This window comes from Bubalus bubalis, chromosome 3 (assembly GCF_019923935.1).
Source record: "Bubalus bubalis isolate 160015118507 breed Murrah chromosome 3, NDDB_SH_1, whole genome shotgun sequence".
Classification (NCBI taxonomy): Eukaryota; Metazoa; Chordata; class Mammalia; order Artiodactyla; family Bovidae; genus Bubalus; species Bubalus bubalis.
In genome coordinates, this window is record NC_059159.1 from 41,765,671 (window position 1) to 41,789,343 (window position 23,673).

Sequence of the window (23,673 nt, forward strand, 5' to 3'; positions counted from 1 at the left end):
TCGAGTTAGGACTAAACTAACTTTTTTTGTTGTTCTTGAAAAAGTGAAATGCCTGAGATTGTACAGACTAAAGCATTTCAGTAGAGAGCCAAAGGATAAGAAATTGAACTGAGTGAGTGTAGCGTATAGTTCGTTCAAAGCCAAAAATAAATTATTCTCCTGTGTTTCTTGGTAATGTTCTTTTTGACTTAACAGGAAGGAAGGAAAGAAAACATGATCTAATTTAATTGGCACACTTGGCCTGACCTTAGGGAGAGTACGTAGTCTGTTATTATGCTTGCTATGTGTGTTTGCCTCGGTGGGGCCCTCCCATCCGTCACCCTGGTGGGCACTGGCCGCCGTGTCCGATACAGAACCCCTTTGTGCTCTTTTAGGAGATGTGACAACCTTAAACACCATTGCTAGGATTTTGTTTCTGTAGATAGCATTGTTAGCAGTTTGTTACTGTGCTCTAGGGGATTTCTGCTTGTTAAAATTGATTGTTTCTCAAAAAACAGTGTTGGTAATACTACAAGCTGGCGGTAAACAGAGCAGAGATACTTGGGCAGGCTGCCTTTTTCCTCCACCCAGCTCTATCTTTGGGCTTCCCTGTTAGCTCAGCTGATAAAGAATCTGCCTGCAATGGAGGAGACCCCACTTCGATTCCTGGTTGGGAAGTTCCCCTTGGAGAGGAATAGGCTACCCACTTCAGCATCCTTGGGTTTCCCTGGTGGCTCAGACGTTAAAGAATTAGCCCGCAGTGCAGGAGACCTGGGGTTCGATCTCTGGGTTGGGGAGATCCCCTGGAGGAGGGCATGGCAACCCACTCTAGTGTTCTTGGCCTAGAGAATCCCCATGGACAGAGGAGCCCGGCAGGCTACAGTCCATGGGATCGCAAGGAGTCGGACACGACTGAGTGACTGAGCACCGCACACCTCTGGCTTTGGTCTTCCCCATTGGTCGTGTTCATGTCCCTTCCTGCCCAGAGTCTAGTATCAGTGATGAAATCCAGTAAACTATTTCCCAAAGAGGATAAATATTACCTCTGCCCACAAGAGACATAAAGGGAGAAATCAATTCTTATCTTACTGAATCCATTGAGTTACTTCATATTGGTGAACACTAGTATTCTTAGTCAGCTGGACTGAAAACTGGGTACATATCTGAGATGGCATACAGCCTACCTGACTTTTCTCCCCTCCTTCTTGAAATACTTGACTATGCATTTTGTACCTTCTTTATGGATCGTATTAGAAATGGATTCCATAGCTGAATGAGGGAACAGACCTTGGGACCTGTTACATCGTCTTTCATTTTGAAAAGCTGACGGGCTTGTTAGAGTTAAGTAGTTTGTAAAATGTTTAAGAATTCAAAATAGGGGAAATAACCTTTGGTGCTTTTTGCTCTTAGTCAGAAATTCATCCGAGAAGAGCATAATCTTTATGCCAGAGTGACCTACAGGTCATCTCACTAATGGTAGATCCAGAATTATAATTTGGACAGTCTGACATTAGAACCTACTCTTTATCACTAAACTGTGTTTCCTCTTAGCTTCTCTGTTCCAGTAGTATCTGGTCTGCTCATAGAAATAACATGGTTATAGCATGTTTCTTTGATTTTTTTCGTTAACTTTTTTTATAACTTAGTTCTTTGATTTTTTTCCCTTAACTTTTTATCATGGGCAATTTCAAGCCTATACAAGCAGAGTAGTATTCAGAAATTCCCCACATTTTCATCACCCAGCTTCAGTAGTTATAAACATTCTGCTGTGCATGTAACAAAGTATTGATAGTCAATAAATTGAATTCTTGGATGGTCGCCCTAATGAACCAGTCTTGTTATGAACTTCTTTTTATGATTGGTTCACTTAGTCATGAGATGGTATTCCAGTTCTAAAGTCTGATACTTCAGAGCCCTGAAGGTACAATTGTCATAACATACTTCTTATGTTTGTTTAGTCTAGTTTCTTAATATGCTAAATAGCACAGTGAGGTTAGGGGGAATATAGTTTTCTGACTCTTCAGTTGTCACTGAAGGAAAATCTTTATCTTTTAAAAATTTTGTTTCTCTAAGTTTTCATTTTGAACCAAGATTAGTTTTTCATTTTTCAAATTGCTTTTTTGCCTTTCAGCTTCAACTTCGAAGTTGTTTTTAACTTACATTCTTCATTTTTTCTTACATGTAAGCCTGTTCTTGATTTCATTTTAGTAAAATTTCCAGACTTCTTCATGAGGCTTTGGCATGTTAGAGATTAATCTGGAAAGAAACTTAACGAGACTGATTCAGATTACATCTGGACTTCTGCTGCTTCTTAAAAACCAAAAGCATGGCCTTTAATTGCCTCACCATATGATTTTGGGAACAGAATGTTCAAAGCTAGGCACAAATTTCATCGTATCCTTCACATAATGTTACATGGTAGAACCAAGAGAGACAGTTACTACTTTCTTGATTATAGATCCTGGACAGCAATTTGTCTCCTTGTGGTTTCACATTTCTCTATCGATAACAAACATGGATAACAGCCGTTTTCCTTACGATGTCCTATAGTTTATATATAGCCATCTAACTGTACACCGTTACATGACTCTAAAGAGTTCGATGAATGGTCTATGTTTCTATCAGAGCTACTCAGGACATATAGTTCATAGCATCTTGCTTGCTTCATAAGAATTCAGCATTTGCTAATGCATTTGTCCTGACCCCCCCACCCCCACCCTGCTGCTCATGGCATCAGTTAGAGTAACTCAGGGTATGAACATGGATAATTGCACCCATGTTTTATGGGAATAAGTGAAAACATGCTGAGAGGTTGTGACTTACCCAGTGTTGGAGATAGAATTGGGACTGAGATTTCTTAATTTGACACAGGCAGCTTCCCTAAGAATGTATATTACCTACGAAAGATAACCAGTCATTTGCAGGTCAGTTTGAGATTTGGTTTGGAATTCTAGCACAAATGTAAATTGTAGACATTATTGAACTGAACTTGCCAAAATAAGAAAATTATATGAACCAAAAGCAGAGGCTTCTGATTTCCTGTAAAAGAGCAACGTACAAATTTGTTCTGTCACCTCGGGGTTTTCATGTCTCTCCAGGCTTTCCTGTCTTTCTCCGACACCATCAGATTCGGGTATCTGAGTTCTCTCAGAGGGACTCCTCATCATCCATCTTCATTAACCACTGAGCCTGGTTGACACAAGCTAAAAAAGCAGTGACTGTGAGTGGAAGCTCGTGCTCTCCGGTGGACAGTTGCTTCCTTATCCCAGCATGTGACTAGGGCAGGGCTGTGCCTGCGTGCTAAGCTGCTTTAGTCATCTCTGACTCTTTGCGACGCTATGGACCGTACGCCTGGCAGGCTCCTCTGTCATGGGATTCTCCAGGCAAGAATACTGGAGTAGATTGCCATGCCCTCCTCCAGGGCATCTTCCCAGCCCAGGGATCAAACCCACACCCCTTATGTCTCCTGCATTGGCAGGCAGGGTCTTTACCACTAGCACCACCTGCCTACCATTTGTGAGAGAAGGCTCTTCCTAGCCTACAGGCTGAAATCGATTTCAGGGAGAAATCCTTTCACGTTTAATGTAGATTGATGTGTATTTCCTTTGTCCTGAAGAGAGGATTTGTCGTTTTCCCAGGTGGTCTCCAAGGTATGCTTGGATTGCTTTGAGAAGGATAGAGGTCAGACACAGCACCCAGCCCCAGATACCTGGGACACATCCTGGCTGTCCCACCTATTGGCTGTGTAGCCTTGGTCATGGTGTTTAACCTTTATAAGCCTTAGTCTTCTGATCTGTAAAATGGGGATAGTAATTGTACCTACCTCATAGGGTGTTTGTGGGAACTATGCCAGGCATATAAGAAATGCCTGGAAACATTAGCCATCGTTGGTGCCATTGTTAATGTTCTCTGTAGACAAGAGAACAGCAGAGCAGGGATGTAAGCTCTCCTCCCTCTGGGAGAGGGCTGTCTCACTGGCCCACCGTTCTAACGTCGGGTCTCTTAAGAATTCAGGACCCTTGGTGACCGTTGGACTGCATCTCCAGTTTACTGGGTGGATGACTCGTCATGTGGGCTTAGTCTTTCACGAGAGAAGCGGCGGAGGTGAAGACACCTCGTGCCAAGGAAACCCATTAGTAGCAACAGTGTCAGCTCACATTTATCGACGGGATGCAGGGAGCTGTGCGCAGAGCGCAGTGTGAACATCTCTGACCCTCAGAGGAATTCATGCTTCTCCACCTGGGACCTGGAAGGGGATTTGAAGAGGGCTGTGATGTGACAGATCTGGCAGTCGTGGTGTGCTCCTCAGACTGTAAGATACGGGATAAGTAGAAAAGTAGAAAAAGATAAGCCAGAGAAGGGGTGATTTCTCCCAGAAGGCAGATGACAGCAGAAGAAGAGGAGCTGGGGAGAGCCCCCTCAGTGGGGAGACAATAGAAAGACATTGAAGCTGAGGTTACTGAAGTCACAGGACTAGGTGAGAAGTCACGGGACTAGGTGACGTCAGGGAAAACTTGGTGGGAAATAGCGCTGCAGTGGGGCAGCCAGAAAGAAGTCAAGCGGGGAGGCTTTGGGATTGGGCTTTAGAGCAGGTTTGGGACCCTTTAGGAGGAGGGAGGGTAGACGCCACTGTGCTGTTAGTGCCCGGCCAGGAACACAGTGTACTTGCTTCCTCCACATGCTGGGTATGGGGAGTGGGCAGGCTGCGTATTGAGCTGGGACCATTAGGCTGTAAATCTTGCTCCGTATGTTGTTTGTAAGAACAAATATGTAAAACACAAATGTGAGAATGAATGCACAATAACACAGGGGATAAAGTACAAGAGAGACAATGAGTGATTGGAACTGGGGAGGCTCCTTACCGATCCTTCAGAGGTGAGCAGAGTTTTAGGAAAGATGCTTGGGTTGTGGGTGTTTTGGGAAAGGACATGGGAGGCCAGCCAAGGAGAAGGGGGCTGAGAAGCATCGCTCTTGACCTGTAGAGTGTGCTTCAGGCAGGTCCGAGGCGTGGGGCCAAGAAATAATGTGGCCTGTCATCCATGGAGCTTTTGAGGAAAGAGCAAAAAGCTGGCTTTGCCTGAAACAAATAGGAGTAGTACTGTTTGGGGTCAGAGAGAAGTCATTAAGTTTTGGCAAGAAAACAGACCCTTGGATGACACCTGAATTTGTGTTTTCTCCTCCTGTCCAACATCGGAGATGCTGGCAGGATTTTGTGTGGATCTCAGACTAGCCTGGATAGTGCTCACAGTCCAGGGAAACAAAACAGTCAGACTGGCTGGTGCATTGCCCTCTCTCCTCAGCCAGAGGTGGACAGGCTTCTTCTGGGGGCACTTCCTCAGGAAGTGTGCACTTCTGCAGACTGAACTTTGTTGTGGTTTGATGGTTTTTAAAAAAATGCAACCCACAAACCAAAACAACTCTCTTTGCCAACCACATTTTCCACTCTGCCTTCTTACCAGGGAGATGGAATCTTCTGTAGCCTTTGTTTCTGAACAAGGCCACAGGTAATACCCAGCTGTAAGAGTAGCCCTTCCCTTCTCAGCAAAAGGTTCAGGATCCTGAATGTATGTGCACCACAGAGCCCGACTTTGGTGTTTGGCCTGGAGGAAAAAGAGGCCTCTCCTCAGATCCCTGTCCAGGTATCTGTCTCAAGCGGTAGGTTTGTTTTCTTTCCAAAACGTCCAGCCCATCCTGTTATCTAGCCTTCTAAGCAAATGCACTTAAAGCACATGACATCTCTTTGATTTAAAGAGACATGATACCTCATAAACAAACCCTGCAAAACCTGGGCGCCTGACCATCAGTGTGGGGTGTGTGGGCAGATGGAATTGGTTCCAGACAGTGCCTGGATTAGAAACTAGATTATGTGGTATCTGTTGGCCAGAGGATACCTACCTGCCACTCTCTCTGCCACTGAATACTCTTTTGGAGGAAGCTGAGCCCCATGGAAAAGACTGAATTTGAAGTTAAGACCTGGATTTAAGTATGGGCTTTACTTACTGGCTGTGACTTTAAACAACTCATACCAACCCCGCCTACCTCATAGTGTCGCTGTGAGGATTAAAATTGAAATAAGAGTAGATAGTGGATATAAGATTGCACTTTGAAGTGTAAGTTCCCTACAGAGCTACATGTGTGTTTTTGTTTTATTTTGCTTACTAAGGTATAATTCTTTTACTAAATAATAAAATTATACTGTTCCAAAATCAAAATACAAAGATATACATAAAGAGGAATTTTGTTTACATCTCTGTCCCTCTGTATGCCTTTCACCTCCTGCGTTTTTCAGGTTCTCATTCTCTTCATTTCTGATGGGACTTTGCAGTGTGTTTTAGTGCACCGAAGGTAGCATATCTTACCTCCCCGCTCTGCTTCTCCCTCTCACTTCACTTAGTGTGTCTCGGAGGCCTGTCAGTACGTTTCCACATCAGTACAGCCTTATTATCTTGCATTGTCTGGATGTACCGTAGTTCACTTAACCCGCTCCCTTACTGATGGAGCTTGGCGTGCTGCCAGGCTCTTGCTAATCCAAACAGTATTGCACTGGGTTTATTGTACGGTGCTTAGAACAGTGCCTGACAACAGAAAGCGCTGAATGTTGTTGGTATTTAGTTGCTGTCATATCAGACTTTTGGACCCCATGGACTGTAGCTCACCAGGCTTCTCTATCCATGAGATTTCCCAGGCAAGAACACTGGAGTGGGTTGCCATTTTCTTCTCCAAGGGATCTCCCTGACGCAGGGATTGAACGTGCGACTCCTGCGTTGGCAGAGACGTTCTGCACCACTGAGCCACCAGGGAAGCCCAAGTTGAATAAATGTGAGCTGTTGTTGTATGTAATTACATGCCTGCATGTGTGCATGCAGGTGCTGTGTGTCTGCAGGATGAAATTCCAGAAATGGCATTGCTTAGTGAAGAGGGCAGAGGCACTCGAATTTTTCCCATTCCAGAGGAGTTGTGTCATTTTGTATATTCATAGCGTACTCCGTACAAATGTAAGGCATGCTTTACACAGTGGGTGACTAACAGAAGTGGTTGACAGATTGTTACTACTTAATTACCTGTGAAATTGTGTGTGTTCATAGCTGTGTCAAGGCCTTAATGAGTGGTTTTCATTGAGATTGTGTTTCTTATGTTTTCTTACCACTTACCCTACTTTGCTTTCAATTTTTTTTTAATATAATTGCAGGGAAACGTTTATCAGTTCAGTCCAGTTTCTCAGTTGTGTCCGACTGTGACCTCAAAGACTGCAGCATGCCAGGCTTCTCTATCACCAACTCCCGGAGATTGCTCAAACTCATGTCCATCGAGTCAGTGATGCCATCCAACCGTCTCATCCTCTGTTGTCCCCTTCTCCTCCTGCCTTCAATCTTTCCCAGCCTTGGGGTCTTTTCTAAGGAGTCAGTTCTTCGCATTAGGTGGCCAAAGTATTGGTGACCAAACTGGTTAAACTATGGTACATCCAGACGATGCCAGATAATGAAACTACTGATGTGGAAACATCAAACAAAAATGTTTATAAACATAACAGAAAAACCTTAGAAGCCATAAAGGAAAAGATTGATAAACTTGACTTCATAAAACACAAAAAAAATTTAGGACACTAGAAAACATCATCAACTAAATTAGAAGGCAAATTACATAATAGGAAAAATGTTTGCAATCATTATATTAATATATAGAACCCTATTACTGATCACTGTGAAAATGGCAAACATACCAGTTAAAATTCAGCAGAGGTCCCAAACAGACTCTTTACAAAAGAAAACTGAATAGCAAGCACCCACAGACAAAAGTTCAGATTGGACCCAAAAAGAAAGTTGAAATTACATATTCCCACTATTGATAAGGACATAAAGAAATTAAGTAGATGATTAAGGATGTACACAGAGGTTTAATTACAAAATTGTTTATAGCAGTGTTGTTTCTAAGCATGAAAAAATAATTCAGATTCCAACAGTAGGGAATTAAACACATTTTGGTTTTACTCATAAATTCAGCACTTAAAATTATAGTGTAGATAGTTTTTTATTAATATGAAAAGAGCAATATTGGAAAACAGAATATGTGATACTCTGTGGTATAATAACATTATGCTATCTCATTTTTATTAAACATATAGCGTCTACATATATAAATTTTTATCAGAGGATATACATGGGATTTTCCAGGCAAGAGTACTGAAGTGGATTGCCATTTCCTTCTCCAGGACATAAAAATCTAACTAGGGCCTAACCTGAGTTTCCCAGGTGGCGCTAGTGGTAAAGAACCTGCCTGCCAATGCAGGAGATATAAGAGACGGAGGTTCGATCCCTGGGTTGGGAAGATCCCCTGGACAAGGGCATGGCAACCCACTCCAGTATTCTTGCCTGGAGAATCCCATGGATAGAGGAGCCTGGTGGGCGAGCTATAGTCCGTGGGGTCACACAGAGTTGGACACAACTGAAGCAACTTAGCACGCACGCACAGGGTCTAACCCAGGATGGTGGGATCGTAGGCAGTTTTAAAATGTATATTTGTCATCTTTTCATCCACCTCTTCCTTCATTTTATCATCTTCCTCCCTCTGTCCTTAAAAGATTTTTTATAAGCAGCATTAATTATTTGGATAATCTTTAAGGAGTGAAAAAGCAATATGATATTTCAGAATTTTGAAGGGAAAATCGCCTACCCCATGATATAAAATTATCATTGTTTTTCATGTTTTCTCCCCCTGTGTATTTGGAATTTTAACATAGTTATAAAGGATACACTATTTTTATATACTTTTATCCCTTAAACATTTTTCCATGTTACTGCATAGTCTTTGCAACTTCATTTTAAATGACTGATATTTTGTGGAGTGATTTCTCACTATTTATTAGGAAGTTTGAAATATGAGACAAGTGTCAGTGAGGCTTGCCTTCCCTTTCTGGGAGCCTTTCTTCAGCCTTGAGTTATCAGCATCAAGTGAAAGATTGGCAGTGACTTAATGAGGCCTCAGTCGTCTGGCTTCCTTGGGTTCAGGCTGCCAGACAGATTCATCACAGCAGAACAGTAACTTGATTTTGTCATACCTTTTTTAAAAATAGCAACAACAACAAAAATTGAACCACAAGTAGTTTTGTTAGTGAGGTGAAATATTTCATAGAACAAAGCAAAACATTTCTCATTTATAAATAATAATATATTTATCACCTTAATTTATGTCTGAAAGGTTTAAAACTTAGATCTTTGGTAGGATTTCAGAAAACTGATTTTTTAGGGTAAAGTTTTTCTTTCCCTTAAATGAATCCATTGGAATCCCTTCTGTTTCTGAGTGTGTTAGGCCTAACCTGTCTAGAGCTGTATCTACAGATGCTGTTTCTCCCTTTACAGACCCATACTGCTGTTTCTCTTAATAGATATAGAAACGTTGCCAGTGTCTTTGAGGGACTGTTCACTTATTTTATTTATTCCTCTTCCTTTCTTTATTTCTTGCGTGTAAGCAAGACATTTAATGTTTAAACAAAATTTAATTTCACCTTAGTCCCTAAAGCTGACTTTCTTTATCTATTTATCCATTTGTTTCCCTGAATGCAACATCAGGGAAACATCTTGGGGCAGATTTTTGTTTTCCTTTTTTGTTTGTTTCTTTGGTCTTCGGGGAACGCTGGTTTCTAATGGCCAAGGTACATAAGGGCTAGCAGCTGCAACTTTCCTCAGATCAAGATGGCCGCTCTAACCCTGCCCGAGTGGGCACCTTGCTGCCCCTCTCCACAGCACTCACTCGCATTTCAGACACACTGATCCTAATCTTCTCAGTCAAACTCCAGGACACGCAGTATCAACAGTTACAGCAGCCACAAGGTCATTATCTACCCAGGGTGCAATTACTCGGCAGCCACCTAGACTGTGAGGTTTTGTGGGCCCCCAGAGAACTCATATCCTGAAGAGAGAGACTAATCAAGGCAGGTCCTCTTGGCGGGGACCCTGAAAGGGTGGATTACAATCGATAGGAGTTTTAATTTGTGAGGACTTAATCTTATCTCCTGCTTTTGGAACAAGATAGCATAGATGTACTTATTGTCCATTTTCTCCGGGCATTTTTTGAAGACTCATTTGATTGTGTGATGATAGTATTGTTGAAAGGACACAGAACTTTATTACATGAATCTGCCTCTATCCTTCACCTGCCTCTCTGCCTGCCCCAAGCCCCTCTCAGGATTTATTCAGCAAGCATTAGGGTGAGGGGAAGGATGCCTAATGTCTCAGATGGTGTGGCAGTTAGTAGCTTGGTCTCCTGCCCACTGAAAACTCCTCATGGGCAAGGCAGATGCTGAAACTTTTTCTCAGAAAGCATTTACTTAGGCTGCAGCAAGAAATGGTACCAGCTGGCCCTTCAACTGACCAAGCTTTGGCTGTTGGAACTCAGTGGCAGTGACGTGGGTGATGTGAGAGGCCAGGGACTTGGGAATGTGTGTGTGTGTTCTTCCCGGTGTCTCCTGTTGAGAATGGCGCCCTGGATCGTGAGGGGATCGTCGTGATCTGACTTGGCATGAGTGCTTGAGCACTTTTCCTGGCATTTTTTGGAGAGGGCAAACACGCGGTGCCAGGTCAGGATGAGCTGCCTTGACTCCTGTCAGGGAGGGGCAGAGTGCAGCAGAGACGAGCTCCCCGAAGCAGTCCTGTTTTCAAGTTAAGTGATGTCCTCTGTCGTACCATTTAGTTTATAAAAGTAGACTTACCATCACGTTGCCTTTTAATTATTTAAATCAGCCTTGCTTTTAGGGCAGCAGTTCTCAGAGTGGGCCCTGAGGACCCCTGCCAGGTCCCTGGGACCCTTCTAGGACATCTACAAGGTCTTCCTTCCTCTGACAGCATATCTGCATGAGGCCAGATTTGCTGCTTCTGCTTCATCCAAAAGAACAGTTGCAGCAGACTGCACACAGAAGCAGATATGAGAATTCAGCTGTCTTCTGCATCACAGAGTAATGCCACTTTCCTTACTAAAATTTATTTTGTATTAGAGGATATAATTATTTTTTCCTAAGTGAATCAATATTTTTAGCTTTCTATTTTAATTTTTAATGTGGTTAACATCATTAAGTATAACCCATATCAACAACTTTTTAGAGTCCTCAATCATTTTAAGTGCACAGTCGTGAGCCTGGGGCCAAGAAGTTTGAGAACCAATATACTAGAGGATCACCTTAGGAATACCTACCTCTTCTCCCTCTCTCTCGGTCCTCTGTAGTGGAAAGCGATACAGCACAGACCTAGATTTGCATACTTGCAGAGAAAAAATGGCTCAAGTGTCTAGTATACAGCAGGTGTCAGCTATGGAAGATGATGATGAAGATCGCTAGTTACTGTGAGTGCTCGGCGTGTAGGTAGTAACCTGTGTAGGTACACACTTTTGTCCTCTGCTTTCTCCATGGCCCATCCTTACTGTAAGTACACACGCTTTCATCTCTTGCCTTAATTTCAGTCTTTGTATTAGCAATGCCTCAGGTGAAATGTTTCCCCATTTCAGTTTGGTAGTGGTATGATCCTGAAGAGGAATTTATGTTGTCCTCGTGGAGCCTGCAATGGAGAAGGCAATGGCACCCCACTCCAGTACTCTTGCCTGGAAAATCCCATGGATGGAGGAGCCTGGTAGGCTCCAGTCCATGGGGTCGCTAAGAGTCGGACACGACTAAGCGACTTCACTTTCACTTCTCACTTTCATGCATTGGAGGAGGAAATGGCAACCCACTCCAGTATTTTTGCCCAGAGAATCCCATGAATAGAGAAGCCTGGTGGGCTATAGTCCACAGGGTCACAAAGAATCAGACATGATTAAAGCAACTGAGCCTACCACTAGTGGAGCCTGGGATAGTCTCCCTGATGGGAAAAGGCAGGTGTCTGTCACCAGATACCTGATGACACCACACTTTTTCTCAGATAAGCCTCAGTCTGGGGTGTTAGTACTGCTGTGCCCCTGTTCATTCCTACCACTGGAGAGATCCATAAATCCCAGGGCCTCAGCAAGGAATATAGGTCAAGCGATTGTCTCTTCTTCACCACAGATTTCCTCCTAAGAAAGCACAGACTTACACAGTATCATCTGCAAATAAGTAACTCCCTGGGAATGAAGACCAGACCCCGTCAGGATTCCCCTGATGGCTTAGCTGATTGTTGGGTAGAAATTTATGGTAGAGAGGAATGAGAGAAAACAGCCAGTGATGCTGAGAAGGTGGGATGGGTATGCTTGCTGTTCTGATCCTAGAGATTAACTCCTGACATATGGCTGTGTGAACAAGAAACATTTCCACCTACCTTGAGGGTCATTGACTCACCCTCAGTGAGGCAGCCTGAGAAGTGGAATAGCACAGGATCTTCGGTCCAAGGCCCAGCTCTGAACTTCACCCATGTAACCTGGGCTCATCACTTAGTTACTTTGAGCCCGTTTTTCTAACTGGTAAAAACATTACCCTGCTGTCCTGTCTGCTTTGTAGATTGCTAATAAGACTTCATCGGGGGCTTCCCTGGTGGTCCGTTGGTTAGGAATCTGCCTGCCAGTGCAGGAGACAGGAGATCCCACATGCTACAGAGCAGCTGGGCCTGTGAGCCACAACTACTGAGCCTGAGCTCTAGAGCCCAAGGACCACAATTGCTGAAGTCCACGCACCTAAAGCCCATGCTCCAGAACAAGAGAGGCCATCTCAACAAGAAGCCTGCACACCACAACAAACAGTAGCCGTGCTCGCCACAACTAGGAAAGACTGCGTGCAACAGCAAAGACCCAGTGCAGCCAAAAATAGATAAATAAAAGTTTTAAAAATAATCAGCTTAAATGAAATTACAGATGGGAAAGCTGAAAAACATGCACAAATGCTAGCTTTGTGAGAGATTTTCTCACAGTGCCAGTGAGGTTTTTGCTCTTTGCCCCTTGCCCTCTGGATTCATGAGGCTCCTGTTCTCTTCTCCAGGTTACCTGTGCATGACGGATGAGTGGTTCTCTGAGTACGTCTACGAAGTGGTGGTGGACAAGAAGCATGTCCCTGAAGAGGTGCTAGCTGTACTAGAGCAGGAACCCACTGTCCTGCCAGCCTGGGACCCCATGGGTGCTTTGGCCAAGTGATGTTGCCTCCAGCTTTTCCTCTTCCCATGGGACCTGAAGTAGCTGCAAAGGACAGATCCAGGGACTGAAGCCAAAGTGACATAGGTGACTGTGTGTTCCCACGGGACACAGTCAGACTCTTGGATTTCTACTCCAGGAACCTCTTTGGGAAAGTGTGCTTTATGCTGAAACAAAATATTCTTAAAGAAAAAAAGGGAAAGATCAGGTCACACTATCTACTCTCCTCATCTCCAACAGCTCAGGATCTCTTAGCATTTTAATCAGATGTAATTGTTTGTCTTAACTCTGTCACACCGGTTTCGTTCTGTGTCTGTGTTAATAAGGCAGGAGAGGATGAGCAATTGAGGTGTGTGGAGAGAAAGCGGACCTAGTGCTCCTTGTTCCTAGAGTAGAGTGGGGGGAGGGTGCCCTAACATTTGAGCTCTCAAAACTGCATGCTGCCTGACAGTATCACTGTTCCTCCGAGGTGGCAGTCACTGAATTCAGTTTTTGTCAAGGTAATTCTATGTGCCCCGAACAGCCCAGGAATGGGAGGTTGATCAAAACTGACATGATTCCTTCCAGTTGTTCTGAACTGTGGAGAACACGGCTCTACTTGAGTCGTGGTTAAGTAGAGGGTCAGGGAAAGTGGGTGAGAGAACAACCAAAACCTTATCATGATCTGAATTATAATCATTAGAGGGAGCTCTTGCCAAATGGTTCAACTTCTGCCTCTGGAATTGGGAGTTGGGTGGGCACAAAAAGGGGATATCATCCATTCTTTCTGACAACTAGATGGTGCTGAGAAGCTTTTAAATAAAACACTTTGCTAAATGAGAGTATGTTGGCTTATTTGACCTAAGAAGTGTGTGTTTATTTGGCTATAAAGGAAAGTAGCCAGGTGGCTCGTGTTCTTGAAAGTAAAGAAACAGCAAGATAGTTTAGAGCGTCTCCACCTTGGCTTCTCTCTGGGATGTATGATTCTTCCCAGCCTGTGCAGACCCTCGCTGGCTTCTGCAGAGGGCCTCTAGGCACCATGTTTAGGAGAGCTGGTGCCTCTGCTGCTTAACCGTCATTTCTCCAAGCAACAGGGTCACTGCAAGAGTGGGAAGTAAGGCCCAGCTGGGTCCAGCCTTAGAGTGGGCTGAAGAGTATGTATTTTACTAAGACTGGCCTCTCTTTCACTGAAAGCAAAGAAATACAGTATCCTAATCAACATTTCTGTCGGTGCCTGAGTCCCCTACCTTTCAGGCTTTGAAAGAATCTTCTCAGTTCTAGCATGGAATATTGTTTGTCATAACATTAGTTATGATAACATTAGTTACGGATTCAAGTGTTAATCAGTGTTTACAATATTCTAGTAATCCTGTTCCAAGCAGGGTAAATCCATTTCCAGACACATCATGGTGAAACCTCAGAACAAATCTTAAAGGTATCCAGGAAGAAACGACACAGATTGCCTCCTAAGAAAAGACAATGAGATTAACTGCTGACTTCTCATCAGCAACTATGTATGTCAAAAGACGGTGAAAAGTGCCTTCAAAGGACAGTTAGAAATTAACCATGAACCTAGAATTCTATACTGAGCAAAACTGTCTTTGAAGAACAGAGGTGAAATAAAAGACTATTTCAGTTAAAAATTGTTGCCCAAGCAGAACAACAATGATCTCTTAATGTAGAAGTTCTGAAATTCAACAAAGGAATGTAGAATTGAAGAAAGTGATAAACATGTGCACCATCTAAACAGGAAGTGACTATGGGTAGTCTTATAAGTTCCAAAACAGATAAAACCAAAATACATAAAAATAGGTAATGCAAGAGATGATTAGAATAAGCATACATACTCTTAAGTCCTTAATGTCATTCAGGAAGAAGATAAGTACATTGATTAACTTTAGGCTTTGCTGTGTTTATTGTATGTGCTAGAAGTTTCCAGATTAACTACTAAAGTAAAACAGGATGTACTTCCCCATCAAGAATATTATATATATATTACATATATATTATAAATATATAAAATATATAAGATTTTATTAAAATATATAAATTTTATAAAAATATATAAAATATTATATATATATATATATATAAAAACAAAATAGTGGAGAGAAAGAAAACACAGGGCAAGTACTGCGTCCAAAATATAAACTTAAACGTGTCAATAATTTCAACATCCATAAAAGGCTTAAATGTTTCATAAAAAAGCAAATTGTCAAATGGAATTTTTTTTTTTAACTGATGGATTTTATATTTTCCTTTGTTGTTGTTGTTTATCCATTCTAAACGTAATAGTTTGCATCAGCTAACCAAAAACTCTCAGGCCGTCCCTTTCCTTTCTCCTCTTCCCCTTGGCAACCCGAGTCTTATGTGTGTGAGCCTGTTTCTGTTTTGTACGTGGGTTCATTTGTGCTGTATTCCACATATAAATGAGACCATGCGGTATTTTTCTCTGACTTCGTATGATGATCTCTCGTGGCATCCATGTTGCTGCAAATGGCACTGTTTCATTTTTATGGCTGAGTAGTATTTTACTGTTGAATTCTATTGGAGTTGGCTATGGACAGGGAAGCCTGGCGTGCTGCAGTCCATGGGGTTGCAGAAAGTCGGACACGACTAAACAACTGAACTGAGTATTGTATATATGTACCACATCTTTATCCATTCATCTGTCAGTGGACACTTAGGTTGTATCCATGTCTTGGCTAGTATGAATAGCTGTGAACATAGGGACATGTGTATCTTTTTGAATTATTGTTTTGTCTGGTTATGTGCCCAGGAGTGGGATTGCTGGATCATCTGGCAACTCTTTTTAGTGTTTTTGAGGAACCTCCATACTGTGTTCCCACCAACAGTGTGAGAGGGAGGGCTTTCCTTTTCTCCACACCCTCTGCAGCATTTGTTACTTGTAGACTTGAGTGATGGCCGTTTTGACTGGTGTGAAGATGGCTTATTGTAGTTTTAATTTGCGTTTCTCTAATAATTAGTGATGTTGAGAATCTTTTCATGTGCTTATCGACTATCTTTATATCTTCTTTGGAGAAATGTCTATATAGGTCATCTGCCATTTTTCCGTTGGGTTGATTGTTTCTTGTTGTTGAGTTGTATGAGCTGTTTGTATATTTTGGAGATTAAGTTCTTGCCACTTGCATCATTTTGCAAATATTTTCTCCCATTCTTCAGGTTGTCTTTTTGTTTTGTTTTTTTTTTTCATTTACGGTTTCCTTTGCTATGCAAAAGCTTGTAAGTTTGATTAGGTTCCATTTGCTTATTTTTGGTTTTATTGCTATTGCCTTGGGAGACTGACTTAAAACATTGATATGCTTTATGTCAGAGAATGTGCTGCTTACGCTGCCTTCTAGTTTTATGGTGTCGTGTCTTATGTTTAAGTCTTTAAGCCATTTTGAGTTTATTTTTGTGCATGGTGTGAGGGAATTCATTGATTTACATGCACTGTCCAACTTTCCCAGCACCATTCGCTAAACAGACTCTTTCGCATTTATAGTACAAGTGGTTCTTTAAAAAAAAGAAAAGCAAATTAACATATTGGGTAAGACTGATCCCCCCCAAAAGTACAGACACACACAAAAGAAGTTGAGAGGAGGCTACCATTATACTGCAGATAGAAAAATATAAGATACCCTTAATGTTATCAGAAGTGACAGTGCAGGGACCTGTTTGGAAGACATATATCCCCAAACCCCGGGAAGAGGGGAGAGAAGAAACAAACTGAAAAGCAGAGTGAGACATTGAAAGATTTAGCAGAACTGAAAAAGCTGAATCCTGATTCAGCAGTGGAGACACAGCTAGTGACAAGCAAACCAGTTTACACTGTGTAACCCTCTCCCCCCACCCCCACCCCCAAAGCTCAGACATGCTAGCATCAGAGGGTTACTCTGGGTTACTGAAAGCTAGATTCCCTCGCTACCTTGGATAGCTATGTGCTTGCCCCTCCCCCTCTCAGCAGGCACCAATTCAAGATTTATTCTCCATAGAGAAAACTAGTTTATGGCCTGGAGGTTAGAAACTTAGTTGAAGATGAAAGTACCCTATGTGGGCATTTGCATTTTGAATATCCTCGGTCATACTGGGCTCCTAGAACCCTAGTGTGCAGAGATTGCAAGTGTTCTCTGGGGAATTTCGATTAGGTTAAGAAGAAAGACATAAAGAGCTATTCTGTGGCATAAAGGATTATTTTATGAGGCTGCCATAACCCTAACAAAAAAAAGAAAAAAGTACATGCAAATCTCCTCCATAAAGAGATGCAAAATTCCTAACCAAATATTACTAACTGAATCCAAATATATAAAAGATAATCTCCATAAACAAATACTGAATAGAAGCTATTATCCAAATAAAATTAGGATTCTGTGGAGAGAAACAAAGGATGGCGGGTATGTCTTCTCTACCGAAGATGAAATGGGCCAGAGTTTTAGCCAGATATCTGAACTGGAAGAACCTGCTAACATTTGGGTGACTGGTGAACTGGGAATTGAGAAGGTGTGAACTGTCTTCATGTCGCTCTTTCAATGATACTCTCACCTCTGGAAGGTCCTTGCCAGCTCCAGGAACCCTCTTGAGACACGCTCACCCTACACATCCAAGAAGCCAGGACCTGATAATGAGACGTCATTCCTCCAGGATGTGGTTGTGGATCCATCAGCGTGCTCCGGCTTGTTGTCAAAGAGCCACTGAATTCTCATTTGCTGTTGGCAGCGCCAGAGCACTTGAACTTTCATTCCCACTTCTCTGATCGTGTGGCCTGGGTGAAACTTGTTGCTGATTGGCCAAGGTTATTGATTAGGCTAGATTTTTTTTTTCCTTGTAAGTAATATCAGATGGGCATCCCCGTAGTTGAGACCGCTTCTTCGGAACCATTGCTGCTTTTCATGAAGATGACCCTACTTCCTTGGGGTCTGTAACACAATTTGATTGAAAACTAGGAATCAATTGGCCAGAGTTGTTCTTGTTTCCTTTTCAAAATTCAAACCCTTTACACATGACCACAAAGAGAAAGGGAGAGGGACGGGAAGGGGGAGTGTCCTATTCATAGCAGCCACAGGCATTTGCAAACAGGACTGTATGAAGATAGAAGCCCTTCTGCCCTTTTGTCTTCCTTGGTACCGTTTGGATACCACCTGCTTTCTCTCTCTCTCTCGCTCACTTAGTCCTTGAGAAAAACTATCTAGTATCTCCTCTTAAAGTGGATGGAGTGGGCTCTGGAACCATCTCAGCCTATCCTAAGTCAATGTTTTGTTTTATTTTTTAAAATTACCTGCTTTGCAGAAGAATGGAGTGGCTGAGACAGGGCGGGTACACGGTGGAAAGTATCAGAGTGTGCTTGACTTAAACTGCAGCCCACTTGCCTCTCACCTGAGAGGGCCCTTAGAGGTCATCTTGTCTAGACTTCTCAAAGATGGATAAGGAATCCTTGAAGTTCTACATGGACACATTCAGTGACAGGAGCACACAGCCTCCTCCCTTGAGGCCCCTGCCCACCTCTCCAGACCCAACTTCCTCCCTTCCCTTCTTGTTCACCCTGCATCAGACAGTCACACCCCACTCCCACTTTGTCCTTCAAATGCACCAAGTGCATTCCCGCCTCCTAAATGTTCTCTCAGCCTAAAGGCTGGCTTCTTATGATTCAGGTCATGGCTCAGACATCAAGGCCGTCACCTCACCTGAGTAGCCAGCTGCCCCCTCCTCACCACCTCCACCACCTCTACCCTTGCCTCTATACGATAACTGGGGTCGATTTCCTTCACTTCTATCACTTTCTGAAATTCTTGTTTGTTTCTATGTTTATGTGTCGATTCTTCCTGTCAGTTCCCCAAGGGCAGCGGCTTTGTATTACTCGCCTCTGTATTCGCAAGCCTGGCTCATGGTAAATATGGTTGACTGACTGATGGGAAATGCCGTATATTCTGACAGCTGTATTCAATTAAAAGTTTATGTATACATCTGAAGTGGGCTTCGCACTCACTTGCTCAGGAGGGACGAGTAGAATGAGAACAAAGCCCCTGTGGATCTTCGTACATCAGTGCTTAACAGGAAGGTCTAGATTTCAGGGTGACTGGCCTTAGGGGAGTAGAAGAGGGAGGTAGAAACCCTCAAAGGTTTTCTTCACTTTTCTCACTGCCTGCACCTTTCTGGCTTCAAATCAACCCAGCAGAGATTCCCAGTGGCTCAATGATTAAGAATCCACCTGCCATTGCAAGAGACACGGGTTCAATCCCTGGTCGAGGAAGATCCCACGTGCCTCGAAACAACTAAGCCCATGCGCCACACCTACTGAGCCTGTGCTCTAGAGCCAGGGAGCCTCGACTGCTGAAGCCCATGCACCCTAGAGCCTGTGCTCTGCAAGAAAAGAAGCCATTGAAATGAGAAGCCTGTGCATCTCAACTAGAGAGTTACCCCTACTCGCCACAACTCGAGAAAAGCCTGCGCACAGCAGCCAAGACCCCACACAACAAAAATAAATAAAAATATTTTTAAAATAAAAAGTCAACCCAGGAGAGGGAGAATCCCAGCACCTTTGGACTCAGGCAGGAGGGTTGGCTAAGCCACTTGGAGCCATGTAAGGCAGGGACCAGTCACCGACCCTCTCTGAGTCTCAGTCTCCATACCATCTTTAGTGAAAAGCTTTTTGAAATGTATTAATAGGAAAGGTCACAGCTCAAAAAGGAGAAAAACTAAAATCTATTTTTAATAACACAAAATACAGCCAAAGGGTTGAAAAATGCATATTACCCTTGTGGTAGGAAAAGAACAAAAAAGGAGGCAGATAATGTACGTGGGAGACAGATGCTCAATAGATGGGAGTTATTGGTAATAACCAGTTCTCACAGAGCTTCTCCATTGTGTCCGTCATCAAGCAAGGCCCTCTGGGGGTTAAAGTAATTCCCTGCCCTTCAGAAGTGTATCGTGTAGTTCGCAAAATAAGATGTATATACATGAGCCCATGGCAAAAGCAGATGACTTGCTATGAGTGAAGTTTTCCAGTAAATATCATCATAGTTAGGAAAGGGCTCGAAGTTGGAGAAGGAAAAGAAAAACTGACCCATTTTAATCTAACTTCTAACCACAGTGACCACAGACATCAAGAATGAGGGTGATCAGTTTTCCAAGAAGAGACTGAGGGGGGAAACCTCCCTCTATGCAGAGGCCCCAGTTATCTTGAAGTTCCTGGAGGGGAAGAAGAGCTAAAGACAGGGTGAGTATTCTGTCGTCTTGAGCAGACCAAGAAAGCTGGGAGTGGGAGGGAGGAGAGAGGCATGACTTCAGGGGCTAGAAGCAGAGAACCTGGGTTCTAAAAATAATTCTGTCCCTCTTGCTCAGACCCTGAGCAAAGCCCTGGATGTCACCTCCTGGCTCACAGCACCCTTATTAGTAAGTTAGAGAGAAAATATTTGCTTCCTTCTTAAGGGAATAAAAAAACCCTACAGTGGTACTGAGTAATTCATCCCCATTTGGTAAGGAAACAGTTTGTACTGCAAGAGATGGAGCTGCCCTGAAAATCCTCCAGGCTTCTCCCCTGCTTTGCCATAGCTTGGGGCCCCTTTCTGTATTCTTTCTTTCTCCTCTCTTTTTCTTTCTTTTTAAAAATTATTTTATTGTTCTTATTGTTATTTTGTTCATTTTTATTTTTTGGCATTGCGGTGCGGCATGTGGGATCTTAGTTCCCCAACCAGGAATTGAATCTGTGCCCCTTGCATTGGAAGCGCAGTCTTAACCTCTGGACCACCAGGAAAGTCCTTTTCTCTCTCTCTTTTTTTTTAACTTTTACAAATTTTTTAAAATGAAGCTTTTCTGGAAAAGTTGTAGAAAAGTATTACCAACATGACAAATATTTAAGTAGTATGAAAGGTAATACCGTGAAAAAGCAGGGTTCCCTCCTACCCTTAATATCCTTTCCCTCCAAAGCACTTAGGATTCCCAGTTTCTTCCACATGCTTACAGCGATTGCAATACACAGAGAAAACCGCCTCACTCCTTTCACTGCTGGGCACTTCTCCAGTGTCAGATATTCCATGATTTACTCACCAGTCCCAAAAGTGCTGCTTCTTACACACTTTAAGTCGGCTAAGAGTAGAAGGCATCTCCCTAGCCGTCCATTGCCAACACTTGTGTGTGGGGCGTGCTGTGTGCTGACGCAGGGATGGGTGTTAAGATCTGGAGAGAGGCAGAGCCCCTTCCCTTGGGAACTCAGAGCCCAGTGGAGGAGGTGGGCATTTAGGAAAGGTCTGAGGGCTCTCACGGGTCTGTGCGGCTGGGGTGGGGGTGGGGTGGCCTGGTACTTGCTCTTCTGGCTTCAACTTCTCTGCCAAGATGGAAGGTAAACACAGCTGCCTTCCAGACCGTGGCACCGGCGAAAGTGTTTATAGTCAGGGGAGGGGATCCCGCAGGAAGGAAGTAAAACCAGAAACCTCGACCCAAAGATATCATAGAGCATATGGTCGTCATGACACCTGTCAAATCTGGGGAAACAGGGTCTTGTCCAGCAGAGGTAGTAGGCTCATAAGGAATGGGAGACCTGGGGCCAGGAAAAAGTGACCAAGGACACACATCACCTACTTGCAAACGTTGTCTGCCTTCCTCGGGGCATTCCTCTCCCACACCGCCTGCACATCCCACCCCTGGCATTCCTGAAGGGCTTTCCCTCCCCTCCCCTTGGCCTTGCTTCACCTGATCAGAGACAGCCTCCCCCGGGGGGCTTCTAGGTAGAACCCTATGGGGACGAGCCCAGGGCTCACAGTGACAGCAAATCCTGCTCTGGAGGTGCTGTCCCTGTGCATGGTTGACCATTGACCCTGTCACCTAAATTACGCCATGTCCCAGGAAAAATAAGCGGGGGTGCTGGGAGGGAGTCCGGACACTGGAGAGAGCCAGGGCAGGTGTGGCACGAGCATGGGGAGCAAGACAGGGAAGGCTGTGCATTAGGAAAGCGCGAGTCTGGATTTGTTGAGGCGAAAGTGGGGCAGCGGAGGCCACCTGGTCTCTGTGGGACGACACCCACGGGGAGGAGAAGAGAAAGCACCTGTGTAGAGAGTAGATGGCCCGTCTGCAACAACTTTTCATGGACTCTTCCAGGGAGGCCGTGAGGAACAAGGGAGAGGTCGCGTCTGTGTAATCCCAGCGGCTCCTTGGCCAGAGACTACAAGGGGAGAAGACTGGCCCAGGCGGTCCAGCAGAGGAGAGAGGGTGGGTGGGCAGTGCCCCTCAGGCGGAGAGGGCACTGGTGTTACTGCACACGTTAGCCCCTTCCCGCCCAGCACGCAGGGGTACCCACCACCCTCGTGATCCCTATTTTACACACGAGGGAGCCAAAGGCCATACAGCCCAGAAGAAGGAACTTCCCCGTATGGGAATAAACCCGTGCAGACAGTACAGGGTCAGAGCTGGGGTTTCACCCAGGTCCCGTGGTCTAGGTCAGCACCACACCCAAGAAAACAGTTCTGAGAGGGGCTGGGAGGGAGGGAGACTGGGCAAGAATGGGTATTAGGGTCTCGGAAGAAGGTCATGAGTGGTCAACAGGCTCGGGAGACTCTGGCATGGTGTTGAAAGGCCACACTAAGCCAACGTGGAGGACAGACTGGGTGGAGACGAGAGTCTTAGCCAAGGGCTGGGGTCCCAGTCCCCTCCCAGGCCCTCCTCAGAACCACACCTTACACTTGTTACACTCGTTCACACAGTGGTCACACAGTGTCCATCTGAAGGGAGGGGCTGCCTGACGTGGGCCTCTCATCCCAGGATATGACCCAGGGATGAACTGCCCAAAATTTCCCGGGAGTCGCCAGCCCCGCTCTGCTTGCAATCCCCACCCTGACGTCTAGGTGGCGCCAGAATCTCACAGTGATTCCTCCCAGGTTGGGGCGCCGCCCACGCCCAGTGAAGGTTGTTTCAACTCGGTCCCTGCAGACTCCAGGTCCACTCAGCCGGATTCTCCCTCAGTTTTCTGGGTTCTGTTCAGTCCAAGCAGCGGGTGGGGGGAGCGGGGAGGAAGGGGTTGCACACTTGTAACTGCTGTTTCTTTTCTTCCTTCTACTTGGCTGGGACCTTGGCCTCTAGGAAGAAGTAGGCGCGTCAGCCCTTGCCCTCCCATCTCAGCCTCAGGGACATCCAGAGCAAGCACTGCATCTGTTCTTTTCAAATGTAAAAAATAATTTTACTGAAAAGATAATTTAACATTACGTTTATTTTTAAACTTAAAGTTTTTAAAGTTATTAAAGTAATATATTGACATGATTCAACACAATAGGCTCCTGTTGGTTTTCTTCAGATAATTAAAATATTGTTACCAATTCACCGCCTCGCCCACCACCACAGGCACACACGTTTACCAGATCGCCACCCACACCCTCTGTTCTCATACTGCTTTCCACTGTAGCTGGTTAACAAGGTGGGAAAGTGCTTCATTCATTCATTCATTTCTTCTGCTAGTATTTACCTTGAGCCAGTAGGCTGGGCTGTATTGGAGGAACCGGGATAGCGAGAAATTAATTCCTTCTGGTCCTTCTGGACCAGAGTTCAGCTGAGCTCTTCCTTGGCTGGGTTCACGTCCCAGCGGTGAAGCCGGACGGAGAGCCAGGGGCTAAGTCCCGGGAAGAAAAATAGGGCCGGGTTCGGGATGAGGAT

The 23,673-nt window shown here is 44.3% G+C and overlaps 1 protein-coding gene across 5 annotated transcripts in view; it reads left to right on the plus strand.

The window, feature by feature from the left end:
• Positions 1-23,290, plus strand: part of BLMH (bleomycin hydrolase) — a 51,809-nt gene extending 28,519 nt beyond the window's left edge. The window contains exons 12-14 of one of the 5 annotated variants that reach the window (XR_006549629.1): positions 20,126-20,251; positions 20,718-22,239; positions 23,107-23,290. Coding sequence is in view for 3 of the 5 variants with exons in the window: in XM_006059517.3 (XP_006059579.1) it covers positions 12,911-13,062 (152 nt within the window). In the remaining 2 variants the exon portion in view is untranslated. Of the gene's footprint in view, positions 1-12,910; positions 13,879-20,125; positions 20,252-20,717 lie in introns of those variants that run through there. The other 4 variants (XR_006549628.1, XM_044939477.1, XM_044939478.1 and 1 more) reach the window with 4 other exon arrangements.
• Positions 23,291-23,673: the final 383 nt, after the last annotated feature.